Source organism: Tasmannia lanceolata, unplaced genomic scaffold, assembly GCF_043159265.1.
Source record: "Tasmannia lanceolata isolate RefF3 unplaced genomic scaffold, GAP_Taslan_0.1 ptg000048l, whole genome shotgun sequence".
Lineage (NCBI taxonomy): Eukaryota > Viridiplantae > Streptophyta > Magnoliopsida > Canellales > Winteraceae > Tasmannia > Tasmannia lanceolata.
Genome location: NW_027518725.1, coordinates 552,939 through 579,124, shown reverse-complemented (window position 1 = coordinate 579,124; position 26,186 = coordinate 552,939). Strand labels below are relative to the sequence as shown.

General features: G+C 38.7%; 1 protein-coding gene across 1 annotated transcript; it reads right to left on the bottom strand.

The window, feature by feature from the left end:
- Positions 1–3,134: 3,134 nt before the first annotated feature.
- Positions 3,135–24,964, bottom strand: LOC143864391 (uncharacterized). The gene is made up of 10 exons (XM_077375320.1): positions 24,634–24,964; positions 24,473–24,552; positions 21,151–21,329; positions 15,066–15,993; positions 14,842–14,969; positions 11,832–11,891; positions 11,689–11,739; positions 11,445–11,515; positions 6,749–6,903; positions 3,135–6,631 (listed from the first exon to the last, which is right to left on the bottom strand). Exons 1-10 carry the CDS (start codon positions 24,870–24,872, stop codon positions 3,351–3,353), a joined length of 5,172 nt encoding a protein of 1,723 aa, XP_077231435.1. The 5' UTR covers positions 24,873–24,964; the 3' UTR covers positions 3,135–3,350.
- Between the last annotated feature and the right edge of the window lie 1,222 nt (positions 24,965–26,186).

The window sequence follows — 26,186 nt, the reverse complement described above, 5'->3', positions numbered from 1 at the left end:
TTATACCCTCTCATTTTTGTTCTTTTATTTTTTTTTATTTTTTTTTGTTGCAAATGATGACTATATTATAGGAGGCAAGAGTTCCATGCTCTACTTTTCTCTAAGCCCTGACTTTTGAGTTAATTTTTGGGAAGTGATATATCCGCCCCTTTTTATTACTTGGGACACCCAGCAGTGTACGTGGTAATCAGCCCTATTGAATCCTTCTGACGTGAAGTACATCAGCCCCTCTGCAGTCATTGATACAATGCTGCTGGATGTCCCAAGTAATCAAAGGGGGTGGATTTATCACTACGCTAATTTTTCAAGACAAATAGCATCCCTATACAAACCAAATCAGAATAATAGTCTTTCAAGATTGTAGAATTTTATTTATTTATTTACTAAGGGAATTACGAAGGTATTATAAAGTTTAATATAAATGAAATAAGGGATTTGCTAGGGACCATCGCAGAAGGCATTTGGCGTACTGACTGTTGCATAAGAGCAGCCTCATAGGCTTAGAATTGGCGTACTGACCATTGACACGTATCGGGGCATGATATTGTGGTCAAGATAGGACCCATTCATGATCGGTGTCATCCGATCACCATACAAACACGATGATCGCACCAATCGATCAGGTTCAACCCCGATCATGATCAACGGTCTAGATCCACTCTAGAAAAATTTTAAGGTGCCTCATGATGATTTGTACGTGCAAATTGCAGTGTCTTTCAAAAAAAAAAAACATCACTATGCACCTCTAGCACCCTAGAGCCCACTCCCTCGGCTGGGCGTGTGCGTGCGAGCCAGCGCGTGTACAAACGAGAATCCACTGCTCTATGATCCACCATGCAAAACTTGCTCTTAATAAAGCAGAAGCTAAGAGTGATAGGTGCTTTATAAGCTCCTTTCCACCCAACTCAACTTCAAATGTGGCACTAAACTTTTAGGGCCGTTTGGATACGCGGATTTTAGAACCTGGGATTTCTTCAAAATTGTAGCTAAAAGACGAGAGAAGAAGTGGACTAGCCGTCATTTTTTACTTCTAGCCCTTCTTTCCGTCAGCAAAAGAGTAGCAGATCCTCCCATATTTCTAGGTTTTAGAAATCTCAGGACGCAGGAGAGATTTTTAAAAGCTGAATTTCTCGCTTAAAATCCAAGAAACATTGTCAGGACAGCATACAGTAGCTTGATCATGAACCCTCTTTTACACCGTTTTCAAACTAAAAACCCGGATTCTAAAATCCGCGAATCCAAATGGCCCCTTAATCTCCATAAGTTCTTTAAAACCACTTTGGAAAACCCATTTTCCACAAAGCAAAACCCCTTTTTATTTATTTTGAAAATATTTTTCAAAAAATATATAATTTATTGCCAAATGGCATGAAGCTCTCAAAATAACAGAAATGTTGTGCATGATTGAAACAAAAGAAAATAAAACATAGCAAGTAAAAATAATTTAAAGAACAAAACATAGATTGCAACAAGCAAACTGGTTGAAGGTTCTTGCAACTCGTGTAGTGACCCGCACAAGCCAATCAGTCAGAAAACTGGACGAACAGCTAGGGTTGCCACTGTCCAGCTGACCAGAATCACAATCTCATTGAGGGGTTAAGGAGAAAAGGGAAGGAAAATGTTACGGTCCTAAGTGCGGGCCCGCCTAGGTATGGGACTGGGTGGGACCCAGCCTGGTGTGGGACAGGTTTAAAGGGCCTTGCCTAACGCATTCCATCAGCTCTGGAGCTTTTAGCGTATTGGTAAGGTCCCTAACAGAAAGAAGTGAAAGTCTGATAACCACTTGGATAAAAACCAATTTCTACTTGAAATGAGCAGTAAAAGGAACTACTACAACTAAATCAAAAGAAATTATCTAAGCATGCAAGTACAATGGAAAGAAAAAAAATGGAATTATTGAAAAACCAACCTAACATGCAAATAATAGGTTTCAAGAAATGAAGATAATTTAAATGATGCTTACCTCTTAATTAACTGAAGTACTAATTTAAACCACTCACCCCTCAAAGTGTGACCTGGGGAAGGGAATCCTCATCTCATGTTTTCTAACAACTTCAAAAAAGTTTTGAATTGCTAATGAATTATACAAGGAATTTTTGAGTCTTTCTTCAAAGGCTTAAAGGGAGAATAGTGTTGTTGAGAAGCTTAAATGACTCCTTATATAGGTTGAAGGTTCTTGAAGAAGAAAGATTTTTCCCAGTGAGGAGCTAAAGTTCTTGGAGTTTGAATTTGTTCTACAACTAGTTGAATGTTCATGATGATGGTCCATATCACTTTTCCCTGAAACTCTGACCCTTTTTAACCTAAAATTTAGGTGTAAGATTGAAAATAACATTTTTTAGACTAGTAAACTCTATTTTGGGTCATTCCTATCTCAAGGTATTTCAACACATTTATGATAGTGGGAACAGAATGTTTAAGCTTTCAGACAGCATTTCGCATTTCACATCAGACAAGAAGCACAGAGAAGAAATGAGGGATGAGGCCTTCTAAGAAGTAGAAATGCAGTCATTTTAAAGAAACAAACAAAGGCCATATAAGGTCCCATTTTCAAATTAGATTGATCTAAAATTGGGACTGATATCCGCACTACCATACTTTGCTAGTGGCACAACTCACTTTGTTTTTCAATTCTCTGACTGGATGTTGATGGTATCACCACAATACTCAATATCTCACTTTGTTTTTCAATTCTCTGATTGGATGTTGATGGTATCACCACAGTTACAATACTCAATATGCTATCAACATCCAATTAGAGAAGTGTAAAGCAAAGTGAGTTAGTGCCATTATCAAAATATGGTAGTGTGGATATCAGTCCGCAAAAATAATCTCGTTTGCAAAATATGGTAGTGTGCATATAAGGACCAACTTTGGTGGCATTCAAAGAGGCCCTAAACCACCAACTGTAACTACCACACTCCAATGATCCCCATAAATGATACCAAGGGGATCCCACATATTGTGGCCTTGTTTCCTGTTATATTCACACAAATAGGACATGGGCTGCAACATTTCTCCATACATTCCATTTGTCGCCCCACCTTAAAACAAGCCAGGGCCCCAATAGTCCAACAAGACAATCCTAATGGCCTGCAAAAAAGATTTTTGAGTAAAAAGGAAGTGAGTCCATATTCTAGAAAGCAGGCATTAGATCATGCAAACAAAAGGCGAAAAAAAGGCAAAACAAAGTAAGATTGCAGGCAGAGAAAGGGTGGGGTGGAGCTATATGTTGCTAACTGCACAAGTTTAATGACTAAACAAACCCACATAACCTAATACTAAGCAAAGCTCCTAGAACCAAAATGCCTGTACACAAAATGAAACTGTTCTCCTGTGCTCCTCCTCTCTCATGATGGATGCAAAAAGGTACATGAGGTTCCCTTCCTGCAGTTCCCACTCTCATGGAACTTGCAGACTCTCTGCCCCCTAGGTGGTCCAGAAGAAGAACCACCGTCTCCAAAGGAAGATGAACTATTCCATTGCTGCCTCCCACCATCTCGCCCACCATCTCGCCCACCATCTCGCCCTCCACCTCGCCAGCCATCCCGTCCACCACCTCGCCCACCATCCCGCCCACCTCCTCTCCAACCATCTCGTCCACCACCTCGTCCACCGCCTCGTCCACCACCTCGCCCAGAATTGTTAGCCTGAAAACCTAGGTCCTCTTGACTAGAAAACTGTTCTCCGTTGTTCTTTTCTCGACTCCCCCATGTGCTTTCTTTTCCTGCAGAAGCTCCCCAACCTGCATTAGTATTTCCCTGCGACGCTGCTCCCCAACCTATATTTGTGTTTCCCTGTGTTGGTGCTCCACCACCCATGTCTGTATTTCCTTGGGTCGCTCTTCCCCAGCTCGGGTTTTCACTACCCTCTGGTTTGTCCCAGCCTTTGTTGGAATTTTCTGATGCAGTTCCCCAACCTGCATTGGTATTTCCCCGGGGAGGTGCTCCACCACCTGTTCCCCAGCTCGGGTTTGCAGTTCCCTCTGGTGCCCCCCACCCTTTCTTTGAATTATCTGGCGCTGTTCCCCAACTTGTATTTGGATTATCTGTTGTCCCTTTACCCCAATCTTTGCTCGGGTTTGCACTTCCCTCCGGTGCCCCCCAGCCTTTGTTTGATTTTTCTGGTGCTTTTCCCCAACCTGCATTTGTATTTCCCTGGGGAGGTGCTTCACTACCCATGTTTGTATTCCCTTTGCCCGCTGTTCCCCAGCTCGGGTTTGCACTTCCCTCTGGTACCCCCCACCCTTTCTTTGAATTTTCTGGTGCTGTTCCCCAGCCTGTATTTGGATTATCTGTTGTCCCTTTGCCCCAACCTTTGCTCGCCGGACTAGGAGGCTCGGTAACTGAACTGGTTTTCCATGGGTTACCAGATGTCATCGACTTCAAATTATCAGATGGAGCTGATGGATTGTTCTGTCTGCTACCAGAATTTGCCGCACAACTTGCATTTGTATTTCCTTGGGTCACTGTTCTCCAGCTTGGGTTTGCACTTCCCTCCGGTGCCCCCCAACTAGCATTTGTATTCCCTTTGCTTGAATTTTCTGGTGATGTTCCCCAACCAGTGCTTGGATTCTCTGTTGTCGCTTTGCTCCAACTTGTGCTTGCCGGTATAGAAGGCTTTTCTGGTGCTTTTCCCCAACCTGTACTCGCCGGGATAGAAGGCTTTTCTGGTGCTTTTCCCCAATCTGTGCTCACTGGGTTAGAAGGCTTTTCAGGTGCCTTCCCCCAACCAGTACTCGCCGGGATAGAAGGCTTTTCTGGTCCTTTTCCCCAATCTGTGCTCACTGGGTTAGAAGGCTTTTCTGGTCCTTTTCCCCAATCGGTACTCACCGGGATAGAAGGCTTTTCTGGTGCTTTTCCCCAATCTGTGCTCACTGGGTTAGAAGGCTTTTCTGGTGCTTTTCCCCAATCTGTACTCACCGTGATAGAAGGCTTTTCTGGTGCTTTTCCCCAATCTGTGCTCACTGGGTTAGAAGGCTTTTCTGGTGCTTTTCCCCAACCAGTGCTCGCCGGGGTAGGAGGCTTTTCTGGTGCTTTTCCCCAATCTGTGCTCACAGGGTTAGAAGGCTTTTCTGGTGCTTTTCCCCAATCTGTGCTCACAGGGTTAGAAGGCTTTTCTAGTGCTTTTCCCCAACCTGCGCTCACTGAAATAGGAGGCTTTTCTGGAGCTGTTCCCCAATCTGTGCTCACCGGGATAGGAGGCTCAGTAACTGAACCAGTTTTCCATGGGTTACCAGATGTCACTGATTTCAAATTATCAGACGGAACTGATGGATTCAATCCCCATCCAGCACCTCCATCTGCAGGTTTAGGATCCGAACCAGCTGACTCTTTTTTCTGGGCAGGTTCCCACCCATGAGAATCTAATCCATATTTTGAACTCGAACCAGCTACTTGTGATTCCTGAGCTGAAACAGATCCCCATCCATGAGACTCATCATCGGGCTTAAGACTAGAACCAGCTGAGGCCCAATTTTTGGTGCTTCCGTTATCAGATTTAGACTTTATGTCCTTGGAAACAGGGAGAGGAACCTCACTCTGCAAGGTAGACTCAATCATATTTGCACCCGTCGGAGACTGTTGTGCCCCATTGCCTCCTTCATTTGAAGTGGGGTTCCATACAGAGCTTGTTGGCTGAGAAGAAAAGGCTGGAGTGGCTGACCATGCGTTTTCAGAATCCTGACCCCCTGTCCCACTGCCGCTTGGCTTCGGAATAGGACTCGGCGAGCTTGAGAAATCATTTTTAATACCCTGCTTAGCCCCCCACCCATCTGTCGCTATCTCTGGGGGTGCAACAGAGGAGGGCCTTTCCCAGTCCTTTGAAGAGTTATTTTCTGGTTGCGCCGTCCAACCTTCTGCAGAAGATTTGCCAGAAGAACCCCAATTGCTGGAGGGTTTTTCAAAACCTTGACTACTAGATTGAAACCCCGTGGATTGGCCTGCATTCCAAGTACTTTCATTGGTACCTTTTGATGCTTCCCACCCCTGAGAGGAATTTCCAGCCCATCCATCAGCTTTTGCCGACTCAGCATTAGTACTCACAGGCCCACTTGTATCGCTCCAATTTGGTTTCTGGCCCCCTTCATTTTTCTCTTTGTCCGCCCATGTCGAATTACTGTTCCCTCCCCAACCACCTTCCCAATTTGGTTTCTGGCCATCTTCGTTTTTTGATTTGTCCATCCAGGTTGAATCACTGTTCCCTCCCCAACCACCTTCCAACTCACTTTCTTTACCATTAGATGCAACACCACCAATTAGAGACTCCGAAAAACTTCCCTGCTGAGGCCCCCATGGTGGTGGCTCTATCTGGAACTTGCCAATTAGTGCATTCGTCAACAATATAGAGTCATCCTTCTCAGATGTTTTCCATATTCTCAGATCAGTTGGAAAGTACCCAGTTGTACTCCATTTACGTAGCATTGCCATAGAAAAGGGCCCTTGGATTTTCCCCGATGGATCATTGTAGTGCCACATTTTATCAGATGTGCTGATTTTTTCCGGCGCAATAGATCTTGACACAGGCTCACTGGTCCAAGCACCAGCCTCTGAAGAAGTTGCCGTCGCCTGGATTTTTAATGTCTCCCAAATGCTTGTCTGGTGTGCATCTTGTCTGGGCCTCATGTAGTTGTCTGCATGGATTGCAAGCAAATCTACCAATAAGAAATACAGTATGAAGAAGATCAAAATGAGATTAAATTCTAGAAATTCCAAAGACTTTGTTTTCAAAATCCAAGTAGTGGAAGAACCTTGTTTCTTATCATCTAGATCTGCTCCACCCTCTTCAGATTGGAGACTTGGCTCCATAGTCGGATCATCATGTATTTCAGGAAGTTCATGTAGTCTACGATAACGCTCCTCGGGGTTGTTCAAGAGCTGCAGTTTTTCTACACAGTCTCTAAGCGTGAACATGGTCAAGGAATACAAGATGCAATTTCAAAACTCTTTACCCATATCCAGTACCAGCATTGAATAAGGAATATAGAATATCAGCTAATATCATCTTTTGGATAAATAAACAGTTTTGAAGTAAAAGAGTGAAAATCATGACATAACAAGTTTGAAGGATTAATAAAATGCAATACATATTAGTAAGTGCTGAGTTAAGAATCTGGCTACAAGGACTGGCACTAAATATATCCTACGGTTAAAATAAAAAGTACTTTCATAACAAACAGAATGTGCGAGAAATATAAAGTGCCAAGGGAGTCCAGCTATCCAAGATCCATTTTCCTAGATGTGTTACATCCCTTAAGTCCATTCTAAAGTAAACATGATAATAATGCTACACCACTTGGATTTATGTGATAATGTAAAAGAAAAAGTTCCCCTTCTATCTGCTTATGCCATTAATATTTTTGACTGCCAGATGCAAACATCAGGTATCACCACATATTTCATGCAAACATCAGAAATAGCATGCACTTGAGATGCCTTATTCTGTTCTGGATGGACCAATTTCGTGCGAACATCAGAAAATATCATGCACATGAGATGCCTTATTCTGTTTTGGATGAACCAATTTCACAAAGAGCTGCATAGAGTGACACACAAGGAATGCTCCAAAAACCAACAAGTGAAAAAAAGGAGCCTGTAGATCACAGAACAAAAGGGATCCTTATAATGCATGACAGCTATATAACTAAAAGATTTACTTACGGAACTAACATCATTTCATTCCGCTAACAAAAATATTAATCAATCTTTTTCAGAAAACAACACCTACTTTTAGGACAGCATGACAGAAACATTCGCATCCACCAAACACATATCGTTAATTTACCACTTGGCAGCTTCAGCTTATTAGACCACATTGCATGCTGTATTTCAGTTTTCATCTAACGAGTTAATAAGTGTCACACAAATTCACCACAACATCGACCAAATTGATAATGTGGAAACAACCCTCACATTTTGGAAGACAAAAAATTCATATCATGAATAAATAACCCACGATAGAACAAATTCCACGATAAATTTATTTCCACATCTAGTTTCATGACACCCCGTTGCATAACACATCTTAATATGACGTATGAGCCACACCATATAACGTTCACAAACAAGCCTTTTCTAATTTTGAGTAGATCCATGGGGTGAATGCAAATAGGGTGGTCCACAAGGAACATGGTCAATGATAAACATAGAGACCAGGTTTCTAAGAGTTGGCATAGTTTCCATTATGTACCAGTGCAGTTTGATAACTGTTCCTCGTTCCAATGGTGCATATCTACTTCGTTCACTTCATTGTATATCTTTATGTAGGGGAAAGAGCATGCTCAGTTAAAAGTTGTGTTTCATTTTCAAGATAACATATAATTGAATGAAATCTGCTTGTCTTTTCCATTACCTCACATTGAAAATTATTTTCAGCCTTTCAGCTTTAGAAAAATGAAATCTGCTTGTCAATCCAACTTGTTACTACTTTTGAGACCAATAATCAGTTTTGGACTCACAATCGGTTCTCAAAATCCAAATCGGTTCACAAAATCCAAAACAAAAGTGACCTCAACACAACTAGGAGTCATACAAGCCTTACATGCTGCTAATGAATATCGAGTTAGGGATTTGCCCAAAGAGTTGATATTTCCTTCAACAACACCTAATACTTACACACAGACCTCTGAGGGACTGAATTCAAGCCCCAACCTTTAATAAGGATACTACAAATTTTCTAGCTATAATTTGGTAAATTTAATTGCAACTTCATTCACCCGATGATCAGGAAAAATAGATTTCAACAAGAACAGAACCAAAGCAATCCATCTGAAAAGATAAGACCACTTTACGAAAATCCGATCTCCTCCATGAAAAAATTCACAATATAAAATACTCCGCATCGCATAGTGCAATTAGATTTCTTCATGAGAAATTCAGCTAAAATGCTTATGCAGCATTGCATCTGAAAGTCGAATATCATGGATCTATAAGCAATCACCTCAATCTAAAAGAAGAATATGTTGTCAAACCTTTGCAATGTTGGCCAGGTCTAAGAAGAAACCAATCACTGTTGGTTTAATCCAAATGATAACCATAGTAATTAAAATAAGTGTAAGCGAATCTGAGCCACCCTCTGATGAAGTTTTAGAAATATTAGAAATCACATTCCCATGAACATACAATACTCTTTTGTTTCAAGTTCTCAAAGTTTTAGAAATATTATAAATCACATTCCCATGAACATACAATACTCTTTGATTTCAAGTTCTCAACCATCAGCAAGCTAACAACTTCAAACCATTAAAGCAAACATCATACTTCTTAAAACATTATTATCTCATTATGCAGGTTTGTTTCATCATTTTTTTCCTTCTTGAGAAAGAGAGATCAGCATGCAAGTTTCTTTCTTCATTTTTTCCTTTTTGAGGGAGAGACATCAATATGAAAGTTCTTCCTTCATTTTTTTTCCTTTTTGAGAGAGATAGAGAGACAGAGAGGAAAAGGGAGAGACCAATAAGAAAGTTATTAATTTCATATCATATCCCTAACTTATCATATAGTGTAGCTAATAATGGATGATATATAAGCAATTCTGAGAATTATTGTTTACAGATGAAAAAAGAAACTAAATACTGTAATTAATCTTGGCGAAATAATAAAAAGAAAGTCACTTTTATACCCCTTCGTAGAAGACAATTATTGGACCCCGCTTCTGCCTCGCTTATGTGATCAGATTTGTTGATCATAACACGGCAACCATAAGGCCGGCCAAATGGCAATGAGAACACCTCAATCCGATGATTCTAGGCTCTTGATCCATCAAACCTCGCTTAGGGTTCCACCAAGAGAAGCTAAACTGTTGATTTTTGTAGTCCTTTATCTTATGCAGTTTGTTTGGGACCAAGATCATGTGGATTGCTCAAGATGTTGTAGAATATCAACGGTCTTGATCTAAAATGCATGCTCAGGCCCACGTGTAGAGCCCAGAAAATTGTCTTTTATCATTGATCTTAAAAGTGACTTTCCGTGTAGCAGTTCACTTACTCTTTTGTTTTCTAACCATAGCAAAACGGAATGAGCTATGTTGCATGAGTACGGGTACGAGTGTCGAATTCTTCCAACCTCGAAAAGAAATATTTGTGGATTTGCCATTTTTTTAAAAAGTGGTTGCTAATTTTATTGAAAACAAAGAAGACCGAGATGGTCGATACACAGAGATAATAGAGAATAATACAGAAGGGCGTATCTCTATTAAGAACAGAAAAGATCAAGGTGGAAGAGAGTCAAATAGCACCACAGCATACTTAGAAACTCCAACTCTATCTAGACTATCCGCTTCCTTATTAGCGGATCGATGGACATGCTGAAACACTATAGAAGCAGATCTCACCCAATCAAACATCTCATCGAACAATCTATCAAATCTCTAAGGGGGCTTCTGCAATCCATTAAGCCAAAGGATGGCATTCAATGAATCCCCTTCTACCACCACATTATCTAGACCGACCATCTCTAACCAGTAATTTCAAGCCTTGGTGAGCTGTGCGCACCTCGTAGCATCTGCCACCCCTTTGGGGCCCATAAAGTCTCCCTGTGTTCATTTCTTAATATGCCCCAAACCCGGCTGGACCGGACTCCTTGACGCTAGAGCCATCAAAATTGAACTTCAAAGATCTAGGCGTAGGGGAACCCAAACTTGTACCTTCTTTTGCTTGATCTCCATACTACAGCACACTTCACTTCCCCTTTACCATAGATCATAAGCGGATATAAATTTGAAACAAGGGAGGGATTTTACGCAAGAGATCGTCAAAGCAAGCACTTTGACATAAAGTAAGGCAGAGCTTTTAGAAAATTTAAAGAGGCTAAGTCAAAATATTTTAATTAATTTTCTAATTTTAATTTTTTTACATAATAATATAGTTATAACAAGAAATATAATAAAAAATTGAGTAATGTTACAGAGACCGAGAGTACAACCATGTAGGGGACTAAACAAATGGGTTCTCGCCAAAAAATCACAAGTGACTTGAGCATGCCTTAGGTTTAGAAAAATCAACAAAAAAAAGTAATTTTTTATTTCACAAATGGCACATTCTCATTGTTGGTCCCTCCATCGGTGGTATTCTCGGTCTCCATATCATTTTCCTAAAAATTTAAATAGGCTAAGTCAATATTATATTTTATTTTCATATAAAAACTAAATATTAGGGTGGATAAAACTAAAAAACATTCAGTAATTGTAAAGTTGTGGTAGCATTATTCAGAAAAAAAAAACAGATAAAAAATATCTAGAAGTGTCGCAAAGAATCCTAAAGTATTGGAATCTCGCATACTTCGCCCATTCAAAAGAATCCATGTAACATGAGGAATAAACAACATGACTAGCAAGAAGTATTCAAATTTCTGACCTATGTAGAAGAATGACAAGTAATGATTTATAACCAGCTCCCTGCCTGTTACGATACTGAAAAACTCTCGTAGAGATTAAACATCAAAGGATATTCTTTTCTACGACCTTTTTCACTTGCTCGGTCACGAAGATGGCTGAGCCGCAACACCTCTGTTTCCAACCACTGCACAAGAGGCACATGAATCATAAGTTGAAGCACACATAACATGTTCAGAAATTAAATGTTAAAAATAAATAAAAGGAACAAGGATCTATATTAGGATAGGAAGCATAAAGTAGCCAAAAGACTACAAAACCAATAAATATCAAAAGATAATGTAGAGTTACAATGCTCACATCATTGACTCTCACGGCTTGGAGTGCCCTGGCCTTCTCTTGAACCTCTCCCTACAAATGCAACAAACATAAATCCTACTATGATATCAAAAGGTGTGGATTGTTATACTGAAAAAGTAAGTGGGAAGAAAATATAGTATTACCACTATTAGTCTACTAATTAATCCACATTTTATACTTTGACGTAGGCAGTTGCATTCCTCCTGGAAACAACAAAAAAAAAGGTACTAGTCATGACAGAACGATTAACTAAATGTAAGGCATAGAAATAGTTATTTGACACCATAATGAACTATATGAAAACAACTGACTTGACATGCTCCTAAAAGGCACATTAGAAAAGATGCATGCATAGGAGGCTACCTCCTTCATAGCTTGATGACCACATATTATAGCAAAATCATGCATAGGAAGCTACCGCCTTCATGGACTGACGACCACATATTATAGCAAAACCGCAGAACTACTATTCCAAGGTCCAATGCTAAAAAGAAGTCTATTGCAAAAGCCATGTCTATCACTTTCCAGTCAAACCATAAGGTAGAAACGATGATGCAAATTGCAAATGAAACCCCAATAAAGTGTGAATCATCACTCTGAGAGAATCTGACTACTACTCTTAGTAAACATCGTGACTACAGTTCTTTCACACCTAAATATCTTAACTACTATCCATTCACACTATTAAAATACAAGATAACAAATAGTTGTGATTCATGAGATATTTGGATTGAGAAGAGGGAAGAAAAGAACAAAAGTGAGAAGGCAAAGAAGAGAAGATTCTTTCAGCAACACAAACTGAACAGATTTCCCTCCCTTTGTGTCATCTTTTTTTTTTTTTTTTTTTTAAAAAAACAGATTTCCCTCTCTTCGTATCATCTCTTAAACTAATTCATACTTATAAAACTGAAAATATACCCTTATGGGGCTCCAATATGATATAACTCAACACTCTCGAATATAAGATTATATGTGCTCGAGCGCCAAAAACACATGGGGCCCACATTTTTAGGGATGATCCAAAGCATTCATTTGAAAGGTCCTTACATAGATAGTGTGTGTACAAAAAATCAGCTCCGTAGGATCATCCTAGGGTGTCCATTTGTGGAGGTTAAAATGGACAGACACGGCTTCTCCAGAAATCTGCCCAACACGCTAACTATGTAAGGCCTTTCAAATGAATGCTTTGGATCATCACAAAAATGTGGGCTACATGTCTTTTTGAAGCTAAAGCGCATATAATCGTATATGCGCTCGAGCGCACAAACAGTTTGCTCTCTCTCTCTCTCTCTCTCTCTCTCTCTCTCTCTCTCTCTCTCTCTCTCTCTCTCTCTCTGTGTGTGTGTGTGTGTGTGTGTGTGAGAAGAGTGTTCCTGCACAGCTGCGCAGGGAGCTCCCTGCGCTTAAGTGGCTTATAAAGCCTCCCATTGGTCACTTTTTGTGGACCCACAAAGGTGGACCGCTATACGAACCAATGGGAGGCTTTTTAAGCCACTTAAGCGCAGGAAGCTCCCTGCGCAGGAACACTTTCCTCTCTCTCTCTCTCTCTCTCTCTCTCTCTCTCTCTATATATATATATATATATATATATATAAGAGGAAAGTTTTTCTAGTCAACCGACTAGAGAACCTTCTCTAGTCCGCCAACCAAAAAACACGGGTCCCACATTATTTTGGATAATCCAAAACATTCATTTGATAGGCCCTCGCATAGATAGGGTGTGCCCAAAAAATCAGCTGCGTAGGATCATCCTAACCCTTTGATTTGTGGAGGTTAAAAATGGACAGATTTGTGGAGTTTATAAGCGTCCATTTAACCTCCATAAATCGAAGGGTTAGGATGATCCTATGTAGATGATTTTTTAGGCACATCCTATCTATGTCAGGGCCCATCAAATGAATGCTTTGGATCATCAAAACAATGTCGGCTCACTGTGTTTTTAACCTCCACTGTCCATTTTTAACCTCCACAAATCGAAGGGCTAGGATTATCCTATGGAGCTAATTTTTTGGGCACACCCTATCTATGCCAGGGCCCATCAAATGAATGCTTTGGATCATCCAAACAACATGGGCCCACTGTGTTTTTGGTCGGCGGACTAGAGAAGGTTCTCTAGTCGGCCGACTAGAAAAACTTTCCTTATATATTCAAAGAAGTGGCTGTCCGAATCAACTCTGAACTACGAGAATAACTGACTAAGCCGTGCCGTAAGAGGGGCATTCTCCACACGGGACGGGGCCAAGCCCAGAATGTATGGGTGACAGATCGGCCATTGGAGTACTCCGGGATATACACCAGGGCAAGAAATGTCAAGCATACGACGATGCCGCCCGTTTTCATTTCGTGGAAGTCCCCGGCAGAGGAAATGGCTGTAGGTGATGGCGCGTTCTGCTTCTTATCTAGAGAGGGGCGCAGAAATCGTTCATATGGGGTCGTGCGTGACAGCTGGTATAGATTCATAAAGGCAGGCTGCTTGAATGGGGCATATATATATATATATATATATATATATATATATAGAGAGAGAGAGAGAGAGAGAGAGAGACGAAAAGGAGTGTGCGGTCGAGCGCACCTAAGCTTAGGTGCCGTCGAGGGCCCAAACACATGGGTCCCACATTTTTTGTGCTTATCAAAACCATTCATTTGCAAGGCCCCATCATAGATAGGGTGTGTACAAAAAATCAGCTCCATTGGATCATCCTAACCCCTCCAAAAGTGGGGGCCAAAAATGGGCAGATTTGTGGCAAACGGTGTCTGTCCATTTTGCCCTCCACTTTTGGATGGGTTATAATGATCCTATGGAGCTGATTTTTTGTACACACCCTATCTATGTAAGGGCCTTTCAAATGAATGCTTTGGATCATCCTAACAATGTGGGCCCACATAAGTTTGGGGCCCTCGACCGCACCTAAGCTTGGTGCGGTCGACCGCACAATCTTATTCCTCATATATATATATATATATATATATATATATATATATATATATATATATATATATATATATATATATATAATGAACTATTTTTCAGAACTATGCAGGAACCGTTAAACAGAAACTCTTCATAACACCATATAGAATTTATCATTAAGCTGTATATACTCAAAATGAAGGGTGCGAAAAACTATCGTATGAACTTAGATGTTTAATCACCTCAGAGAACTCCTGATTTGAAATTGTATCAATAGTTATAACCTCCGTTTTGTTCAAATTGAATATCTCAAGTTTAACATCTGTTGTCCTTTTACCAATTTTATATGGCTCTGCTGCCTTGCCAGTACCTGCATGGAAAAATGTCAGCTTTACGTTTTATTAGTTCCATATAATACCACATATTGGTAAAAACATAAATAACTGAGTAAGGATAAAAGATTTACCAACAACTTGAACAAGCCTATACATATCTTGCTTTGGACCAGCACCAGATATTCTTATTCTCACAAAAGACCCAACAACCTTTTCTTGGAACCTGTCCTTGTCTTCAATTAAATTCTCCATCAAGTTGCGTCGCAAGTAAATTAAGTTGATGTTGTGAACATCAATTGCTGCATAATCATCAAGATTAATCTGGAAAACTCTCTCCTCAATCTTTTTTCGTGTTTTCCTTCTCTTATTTGACCCAGTCTTTGTTCCGGCATTATTGTTGCCTTCGGTATCTAGAGTTACTCCTTGGACGTCATCTGCAAAGATTGGAGAAGGCGGCTCTTTTATAAGAAAGTGCGATTCAAGAAGCTTTAACATTTCAAAATGCCCAACGCGTGATTTGCCAAACAGATTTTGAAGTCTTGAGTCGCAAATGACATGACTTTTCCTGCGTGGATCCTTCAGATCGTTTTGTTTTATATAATCTAGCAAGAGAGCTTGAACATCAAACTGGGGTAAAACAGACTTATCGCCATCTTTCATGTGAGCAACAAACTCAAGAAGCTCTTTCGAAGCCCACTCGGTCTCCTCTACCATAGATTTCCCTCCCATAGATTTCCTTTTAGTACCAGATGATTTTAACACAGTGGGAGAATCCTCTTCAATGGTAAAGGTTTTTGACCGTTTCTTTGCCTTTCCTTTTGCAGAATTACTAACCTCAAGATTTCCAGAAGAGCTGTCTGAACTGAAACCTGGATCGTCATTAGCATCAAATAAATGATCAGAAGAGTCATCGTTATGAGCCAAACCATTGGATCCGTTGAATGGATTTCTAGCTTTGGTAAGCTCTTCTGAAGTTAAAGATAGCTTCCCTTTAACATCTAACCAATATTCCTTGAACAAATGCTCCCAGCTACTTTTGTCATCAAAATCTACGCCACCCTGCATATGTAAATCAAAACCAGTAAAATTTATGGTTCGGCCATGGGTTCCATCCCAGCTTAACACGAGAGAGAGAGAGAGAGAGAGAGAGAGAGAGAGAGTGTGTGTGTGTGTGTTATATCCTAGGAAGCAAAAACACCAAATGGAGTTGTGCTGTAAAGTATTTAACCTTCTACAAACAAAACTCTTACTTTTACAATATAAAAAAGGCTCGTTAATTAGCATAAAACATACAACTAAGATGGAATCCTAAACATGTGCAAGATTAAAAAAGCATATTTCCCAATTACAAGTGTGGTACATCAAAACCACAGTAGGCTGAAAGAGGTGAAAGAAGTCAACTATTACAAGGTTTATGTAGTGAGGAAAAAAGAAAATATGCATGAATGGAATATGTGAAATAGACTTAATTTGTAACTTAAACTAGGAAAATTCCAGGAGAAAAGGAGTCAAAGAAATGAGACATTACTTCAGAGATAACAGATAAAAATAAATAAATAAATTTGCTGGCTAACATATCAAACCATGGAAGGCAAATCAACCCAGGTGCATAAGATCATTGTTTTGAAAATCTTACGATTTACGATTCGATTAACGATTCTTAGGCAAAACGATTTGAATCCCATGATTGAATCTTAATTTGTACGAATCTTACAATTTTTTATTGAATCTTACGATTCGATTGTGAATCGTACGATTCATATGATTCATGCGATTTATCCAAATTAAGTTTTGTATAAAAGAAAATATGACTTCTTTCAAAAGACCTCATTTACTTTCTACATTACAAGAAGCCTTCGAAATCCCTCTCATCAGAAGGAAGAAGACAGAGGTGTAGGAGTTCGAACGAATCGAACCAGTCAAGCACAAAGCATTTGCTTGAGGGCATTACTCACATCAAGGTGGGAGACAAACATAATGAGGACAATATCGACTTCCGTCTTTTATGATTGATATTTGTCCTTTGATGTTTGAGACTTTGAGAATTGATATGATCTTGTGTCTTTTTTTAAAGATTATTATCCAAGATGCATGGGTTTGGATGAGAATTAGATGATCAATATGTGTCCAGTTTGTCAGCAAACAATTCATATTACGATATTGAATGCTAATCATGGTAGTTTGTATTTGAATTAATGAATTTGGATGAAAAATGAATAATTGGCTATTTTTATTCTTTAATTTGTTTATAATTTTTTATTATATATATTTTTATATTTCTGAATGAATCTTACGATTTAGGATCCGATACGATTCGGCCCCTATTACGATTTACGATTCGATTCCGATTTTCAAAACATTGCATAAGATAATATACATCTTGGTTTAAAATTATAAATAATTAAACAAATAAAATATATATATATATATATATAGAGAGAGAGAGAGAGAGCATTTCCTACACACTTGTGTAGGTAAGTTACCTACACACTACCTTAAAATACAGTGGGGGCCCACATTGTTTGGGTGATCCAAACAATTCATTTGAATGGTCCTCACATAGATAGGGTGTCCACAAAAAATCAGATCCATAGGATCATCCCAACCCTACGATTTGTGGAGGTAAAATGGACGTGTATAAACCTTCACAAATTAGTCCATTTTTTGCCTCCATAGTTTGAATGGTTAGGATGATCCTATGGATCTGATCTTTTGTGGACACCCTATCTATGTGAGGATCATTCAAATGAATGGTTTGGATCACCCAAACAATGTGGGCCCCCACTGTATTTTAAGGTAGTGTGTAGGTAACTTACCTACACAAGTGTGTAGGAAATGTTCTCTCATATATATATATATATATATATATATACGCAATACGAGAAAACATTAACCATCCAGTCTCCATCAAAATGGCCAAAACTTGCACGTTGTTTCTATGAAAACCCAAAATCCAATAACATTTACGTCCAAGTACCCAAGGAAATGTCTTCCAATCTTAGTAACTTCGCAAATAAATTTTTTTTAATGGCAACTTAGCAAAAAAATTTATTTTTGTGAATGGAAACTTAGCAAGTAATTGGATAGGTGGTTTTTGCTTTTGCCGGTCAGGCAGGAAAATCCTATATCTTGAACTCCTATTTTTCTTCTTTGAATCTTGTTTTCAAGAGAAATTTCAACCCCACGCACGCACGCACAGATATATAACTAGTTATTTCATAGGCATAGACGAAAAAGAAAGGTGTTTTACGCCGATGTGTGAGGCATACACCTTACAATTTTTTTGAATTTTAAAATTAAAAATAATAAATAAATAAATAATAGAATAAACTAAGAAAAATATTCAAAAATACTACACGATTTAGAAAAAAAATATTCTTTATTTCCAACAAGATATCATCATCCAACCATCAATACTCTAACAAAATAAAGCAGGAACCCCATCTTCCAACTACCATTACCAAGTTAGCAACGAAATAATACAAAGCAACAAATTAACAAGTTTACATTACATTATCAATTTCTAACATAAAAAACACAAAAACACAATCGCAACTCAAGGACAAAAGTGAAGACACAAATATAAAAAAAGGACTAACACTCATCAATAATCAAATTTTCCACCCTCATGTCAATATCATCTTGATCCTCATAGTGGATGCCCTCATCATTTCTGCCCTCCTCAACATCGCACTTGAAAACCCAAATATGTTTATGTCTCAAATTCTATCTCATGTATACTCATATGGCACCCCTACGATACAATAAGGACCCTTCGAGTCCACGTTTGTGCCCGACCAAGATTTTAAATTTCAGTTTCGGTCATCAATGAAACTAAAACATTTCGGTTTCGGTACAAAATATTGTAAAATCATGAAAATATTTTGATACGAAATCATGGCTGAAATGATTTTTCTTTTAATTTTTTTACCTTTTTGTATAAATATCTTCAAGGAATCACGTGGTTCTTCTCTTTTATGTGAGTGGAGTAGATTTTTGTCAAGGTTTCTGCCATAACGTCATTGTTTTTTTATCTGAAAAGTTGCATATTTCAAATGTTAAGACCGAAACATTAATGAAATCCCGAAATAAATGATTAAGAAGAAATTGAATGATTAAGGGAAGAGAACACACTTGGAGTACTAGTCATACGATCTGAGGCTCCATAATCAATGACCCAATGAGACTTAGCTAAACACAAGCGTTACCTGAGTGAACAAGGGTAGCAATGGAGTTGAAGGACCAAACTACTGTGCCTTCATCCAATTGGCATACACATCCCTATAAATGGTTAATCAAATCATTGGTAGCAGGGCAATGTTAGGGTAGGATGATGTGAGGGTAGGGCAATGTGAGGGTCCGCAAAAAAATGTGTTGCACCACTATCATCAATTTAAAATGCATCAAGGTTGCCAGAGCAAGAAGCGAAGCGGGAAGCAAAGGCTCCCGGGATGGTGGGATGCGGGAAGCATAAAGGGTAAAGGGTCAGGGAAAGCGTCGGGGAAGTGCGAAGGGAAGCGCAGAGGCCAGCGGGGAAGCGTGATTCCCATTTTTGTGATTCCTATAAAATTAAAACGATGGGAGGCGGCTGGGAAGCGCGATTCCCATTTTGGGGAAGCGTGATTCCCATTTTGGGAAGCGCAATTTCCACTTTTTGGGGAAGCGCCGAGATTCCTGAATTGGAATCGTGTTCCGAGGAATCGCAATTCCCTGATGCAGGGGAAGATTCCTGCTTCCTTGAGATGCATCACTAGCTCACGTAGGTTTACCATTCAAATCCCAACAAGCATTTGCAATATGCCCCTCACAACCATAGTAAGAGCATTTCTGAGGTTCACGACCTCCCCCTGAATATCTACCACCACTACCACGACATCTCTACCACTATGGCCACCACGAGTACCACGTCCAAATCCACCTATGACTGCAAGGGAAAATACGTCCTCTGTAGTAAAACCAACACCAGCTAACGAAACACATTGGAGATGAGCATAGAGCTTGGTCAAGGACGTAGCCACCCTGCTACTAAGAAACATGGAAACGAAGAGAGTAGAGAGAAACGAAGAGAGAAGGAGACAGGATGGAGGAGAAGTTCATAAGTTTTCAAATTTAAAAAAAAAAAACACGACTCTTCTCCTCTTTTATATATTGCGTATAAAACATGACGGACCCCATCACATTAAGTCGTCAAAGTGACAAAATTGATAGGCCCTATCGCATTATATCATTCTAGCGCTACCCCTACAAAATAGAAATTGGAGATCATGAGATTCATGACAATATAATAAACAAAAGAATTACAATGAGTCAATACAATCAGATCAAAATATGTCGACAAGGTTAATAACACAAATCGCATCTCAAAAGTAATGGAGAATTGCCGGGAAATCAATTTCAATCAGTTTTTAACGAAACCTATCAAAAGAGGGAAATTTGAAATGGACATAATACACCCAAGAAGCTACAAATCCTACCAAACATTATTATCATACTCAGATCTCTGAATATCACTCAAGACTATAACAGCTTGAATATGCACTGAATAGGTATCTAAGAATTTCATTTATGCATCACAATCAAACCGTAATAAAGAAGTAATTTCTATCACATTCAACAGTCGTGTCACAGTAGACCGAGCAAGCATAATGAATAAAATTTATAACCTGAAAAAAAAAAGACATCATAGACAAGTCCAAAACTCAGTAACTGGAAATGACAACAATGGGCAAAAAATAAGCTATTTTATGACCAGGCATTGTGATACCCAAAGCATAAGAATCATGCAAGTATTGTCCAAAGTCATAGACACCAGTTAATCCAGAGAAGACCATGATGAACTGATAATAACCATGTTTTTAAATTTCAGCTGAAAGACTGAAATTTTGAATTTCGGTTGGGACCGAAACCGAAATCCACAAAACCCGAAATTTCAGAGTACCAAATTTCGGGAAAATGTGATATTTAAAGTTTGTTTCCAAGATTTCGGCTCAATGAAATTTGCTTTTTTTTTTTAAGAATTTCGGCCGAAATTTCAGTTTCGGCTATGTCCGAAACCGAAACCAAAATTTAAACCCATGATCCTAACAACAAACAGCCGCTGAGTAATAACTAAAAACATACACGGAAATAATGGGGAGAAAAAAAGATGACTCCCAACACAAATGCCAAGCTTCTAGCACGAACAACATAGTATCTCATAGTTGGAAAAGGCAATACCTTTGCCTGCCCATTCTTTTCTATCACCATTATGGTTCTCATGCAAGTCTCACAAAGGCCTTTGTTTCCTCTAACACAAAAAAATCCAGCTTCCTTGATGCACCCCTTGCACAAGGAATATGTACAAGTATAGCACAAATAGTGGGCAGCCTTTTCACAATTAGTGCATAAGTGCCAACCTGAAATGCACGACAGTATGATATGAAGGAGTAGATACCTCAAATTAAGCAAGAGAAAGAGAACAAGTTATGAAGCATGTAAACTCCAAGAACAAAAATTAATAGGACAAAAAGTATCTAAAGTTGAAAGAAAAATACCTTACATACAAAAGGAAAAAAGCATTAGTATGAAAAAAAAAATCTCAATTGAAAAAAAAAAAACTACCGCGAGCAACTTGATGCCTTAGTGACAATGAACAAGGGCATAGCCACCATAGAATGTTGACCTAGAACATAGACTGCAAAAGCAAGACAGCACTTGGGACATCTACAAAGGTCCCCAGTCTTTAGACTCTTTACTAGCTCATATAAAATAGAAAGCAATGAATGCGAAATAAAAACAAGCCACGAGATCTGATATGTTACTATTATAAATGAGAGCAGGCAAAAGAACTAGCAAACCGTGAAATGCTCATAATGCATATGGGTAATTTTAGAAAACCAAAATGAAAGAATTCATAATGGATTATTGCAATGTATGCCTAACAAGCAACGGTATCAAGGCATAGCAAAAAGGTGATAGTGCCATACTTACCAGATTCACTAGTATGCTTTGTTCGATTAGCAGTATCAACTCATAATCTAGTACACTTAGCAGGCTAAAGTGGTACACTTTTCAATCATCTGGGCCGAGATTCTAGTTCACTTTGGTTTGTTAATTTGGTATAACTATATAGTTCATGTCGGCTAATCTAGTTTACTTAATGACACGTTACGTCCAATGATAACCCTTTTTTTTTTGAAATGGCATGATAACTTTATACCCCTACTGAGATAATATCTCCATTAGAAAAAATAATATAATTTGATATTATTCATATCCCTATATCAAATATGTATTGGAATTGGTGATGGTTCGTAATATGATACATTTGTTTATAGTTCAATTATTTGTATTCAAAGTATATTTCACTTACTTAAAGTGTTAAACTAATAGAATTTGCTAGTTTTGTAAGATCTATTCCATTTTGAATTCAAAACTTCTACAATTAAATGTTTGGCAGCTTAATTGCTTATGCAGAAGTGAAACTGAATACATGAAATTCAGCAGAACCCTTTTGAATCCTTTTGTATCTGGTACTGATAATCCTATTCAAAAGGACCACAACTGAGAATTCTTTAATTGTAAGCATGATCTCTTGGGAGAAGCAACAAGAAGAAGATAACGAGGGGGGAGAGATCAATACAGTTTGTCTTCCAGAAGCTACTACTTAAGTTAATGAAATAGTTAACACGAATGGGTTTTTACAGAAATCTACAACTAAGTTAATAAAATATCACTAAAATTAAGGTTTTGGTATCTACAATATACCCCTAAAGTCTCTACAGTTTTGTTATCACCAAACTATTCACTTCGTACATAATAATTATCACTCATTCGCTAATACAAAACATTATCTAATCTACCAAGGAGATGGTTAGCCCAAAAAAATGATGAAACCTTCCCAAATAGCTCGCAAGTATCGAGTTATTTACATAGTATTCATCTTTCCTTTTCTGAAGTTTTGGACAGTTTTCTCCTCTTATGCTATTCTTCATTGGATATTCACTCCTCTTTCTTAACATTTTCTCTTTGTTTAATCTATTTGCTACTTTGGCAACCAACAAATTCACTAGGCAAATGAGATTCCAGTTTGACCCCATTCAATAGTGTTGCATCTAACCATTCTATTTTCCCTCCCTGAAGGCATAGATCATTTATTCTTAGGTTGTAGCTTTTCTGCTTGAACACATAAAGAAGCCGTTTTCAATAATATCAGCAAATATGTAATGCAAAGGGCTTATCTTTTGTCACCCAATCCCAAAAAAACTAAAATTGCACATGTGTTCAATTCTTCGAAGTGATGCTCCCTCATCCGACACTATTGTGTCGTACAGAGGTAGCAAAGATTCAAACCAAAATTCATGTATCAAAGTCATAGCCATACGACCCATACCATACCATACCAGGGTAACACATGCTTGAGCAAACTCAAAACGTTAAAATGACCAGCATTCTAAGCATGGGGACAACTTTTCCGCACTTCCCAATTTTCCATAAGGAATGAATCCTAAGTGTGAGTTTAGTTTAAATGATCACATCAGCTGACCAGACACTACTACTTGCAGTCCTAGAAGAGCTTGACACTTTGGACCAGCTGGGAGTTCCCAAGGTACCCCCACCATTAACCAGATTGCCAATTCCCTTGTCATGTGGGATGCAGATGAACATTTTGTTCCACACTGCTTTGCTATTGCAATCTCTTCACAAGTTTTGCTCCTATAATGCATCTTCCAACCCTTCAAAGGAAAAAAGATGAAAGATTGAAGAAAATAAATTATAAATGTCTATATACAAAAACAAAACAGAATAGATTAAACTAAGCCATACGGTATGAAACATCAAAAAATCAATATTACTGGGTGAGGGGAAGACAACAGTGCCAAAGGAATTATGATTTCTGTGGAAGTGGTATCGTAACCTGCCAAAAAATAAAAAAAGGAAAAAGGTAGTATTTGATTTTGGTTGGCAAAAAAAAAGATAAGAAAAAACAGGTAGAATTGTAACTATGGCTACGGTTTCTTCTAAGCATGAAACAGTGGACTCATTTACAGTCAAAAGTCTCCCTTGCATGGCATAACTAATCAACCCACAGTACAAACCAAAAGAAAAATTAACCACATTCCTTAGGCCAAAATGCATTAAAACAGCAGAAAATACAGAAAGTAGAAAAAATGGCTAGGGTTTCTTTAAGCATGAAATGGTGGACTCATCTCCAATCAAAAATCTCCCTTGAATGCATGGCTAAAGTGCTAAACAACCCACATTACAAACCAAAAGAAAAATTAACAACATTTCTTAGGCCAAAATAGGCCAAAACAGCAGAAAGTACACAGAGTAGAAAAAAATGGCTAGGGTTTCTTCTAAGCATGAAATGGTGGACTCATCTCCAATCAAAGTCTCCCTTAAATTGAATGGCTAAACAACCCACATTACAAGCCAAAAGAAAGATTACCCACAAAACTAAACAACCCACATTACATACCAAAAGAAAATTTCACAACATTTCTTAGGCCAAAATGGGCCAAAACAAGTAAACAAAGTAGAAAAAATTAAAACATACCACAGTTCCAGCTACCCTTTGATTTGAAGAAGGCCTCATCATGATTAACACATGCAGGATGATACGCCTTTGTACAACCCCTAAAACCCCAAAAACCTCAAAAATCAAGACACTATAAGTATATAACAAACAAAAAAAAAAAAACCCTAATGAGAACAAACCTCTTATCACAGAGAACGAGATTCCCTCCATCAAAACATATGAAACAAACATCTTCATCTTCTTTCTTCTTGAAAGAGGTTTTGGTCTGAAGCTTTCCACTCCCGCCTCGCTTTTTGTTACTGCCACCCCCTTTACTCGATTCCCCAACTTCCCCTTTCTTTCCCTCCGCCTCCATTTCTGATATTGGCACCCCTTCTTCAACCTCTTTATCTGAAATCCCTTCTTCTTCTTCTTCCATTTAAGGGAGAGGGAATGTGAATTATAGAAACCCTAGAATTTGAGTACGGATTGTTTTTGCTTCTTTTATCGATCACGCAAATGCAAGGCAGAGTTCAAATGAGTAAATGATGGGGATTTTTACTCTTTTAGGTTCTTTGCAACAGAAATGGGAAGAATTTATTCTCCCCCTTTTTTATCTTGTTCACCCCTATTTAGTGTATTTATGACTACTCTTTTGCATAACAAGGGGGTGTCTCGGGAAGAAAAAGTGCTGAAAGGGGTTTTATGTTTTATTAAATGAAAGTGGCCTGAATTTTTATTTGGAAATATCTTTTAAGACGAATGTGGTCCCCTGCCATGTGTTATTGTGTCTGGGACTCTGGGTGACTGGGTCCATAAAATAGAGAATAGTGGGGAAATGATATCCCCCGCCCCCCAAAACGGATAAAATCCCCCCCTTTAACGGTTTCAGTGAGAATGGTTCACTGCTCGAGGATAAATTCACCCCCTTGAACATTTTTCTTTGCCTTAAAACTTAACTAATATTAACGTTAAAGGGGGGGATTTTATCCGTCTTAGGGGGGAAATGTCATTTTCCAATAGAGAAATTATAAGAAGAATGAGCGTATAAACACTTACAGGTCGTACGATAGAAGTACCACCCTTGATATTTGATCCAACAGCAACTCAACTTCTTAAAAAGTGGGTTGTGGTTGGATCAGATATCAAGGATGGGATGATGAGTTAGTGTTTATAGATCATTCATCATACAATTTCTCCCATAAATTAGGGAAATGATATATCCGCCCCTTTTGATCACCAGAAACACCCCCTGTCAGTGTATCAATGACTAAAGAGGGGCTGTTGTACTTACATCAGAAGAATTCAATGCCCTTGATTGCCACAAACATTAACAGGGGTGTTCCCAGTGATCTAAACGGCGGATATATCATTTCCCATAAATTATTGTTGGTTCGCCATCCTATGTCTTTTCGAGTTCTTATATGGTGTACACCTATATAGTCCAATATTTTTCAAAAAAGTACAGTACTGCTTACACTATGAGCTGATCCAAACTGTCCAATTGATGGGCCATAATGTAAATATGTTGTGCCCAAAAAATCATTTCAATAGGATGATTGGAACTCTCTGATCTATAGCAGTTCCTTTCTAGATCAGAGGGCTAATATCAACCTATGGAAATGAGGATTTTGGGCACAACCTATTTACGTTGTGGCACATCAAAGTGATGTTTGGATCATCCCGTGGTGTAAGCTGTACAATGGTTTATGTAAAATCCTGGATTATACAGACTTACAATATAAAACTCGTC

Coding starts and splice junctions, on each gene's coding strand:
- LOC143864391 (XM_077375320.1), bottom strand. CDS start 24,872: ATGGAAGAAGAAGAAGAAGGGATTTCAGATAAAGAGGTTGAAGAAGGG. Junction 11,516..11,688: donor AAGCCGTGAGAGTCAATGAT/GTGAGCATTGTA, acceptor CCTCTTGTGCAG/TGGTTGGAAACAGAGGTGTT. Junction 6,904..11,444: donor GAAAAAGGTCGTAGAAAAGA/ATATCCTTTGAT, acceptor GACCATGTTCAC/GCTTAGAGACTGTGTAGAAA.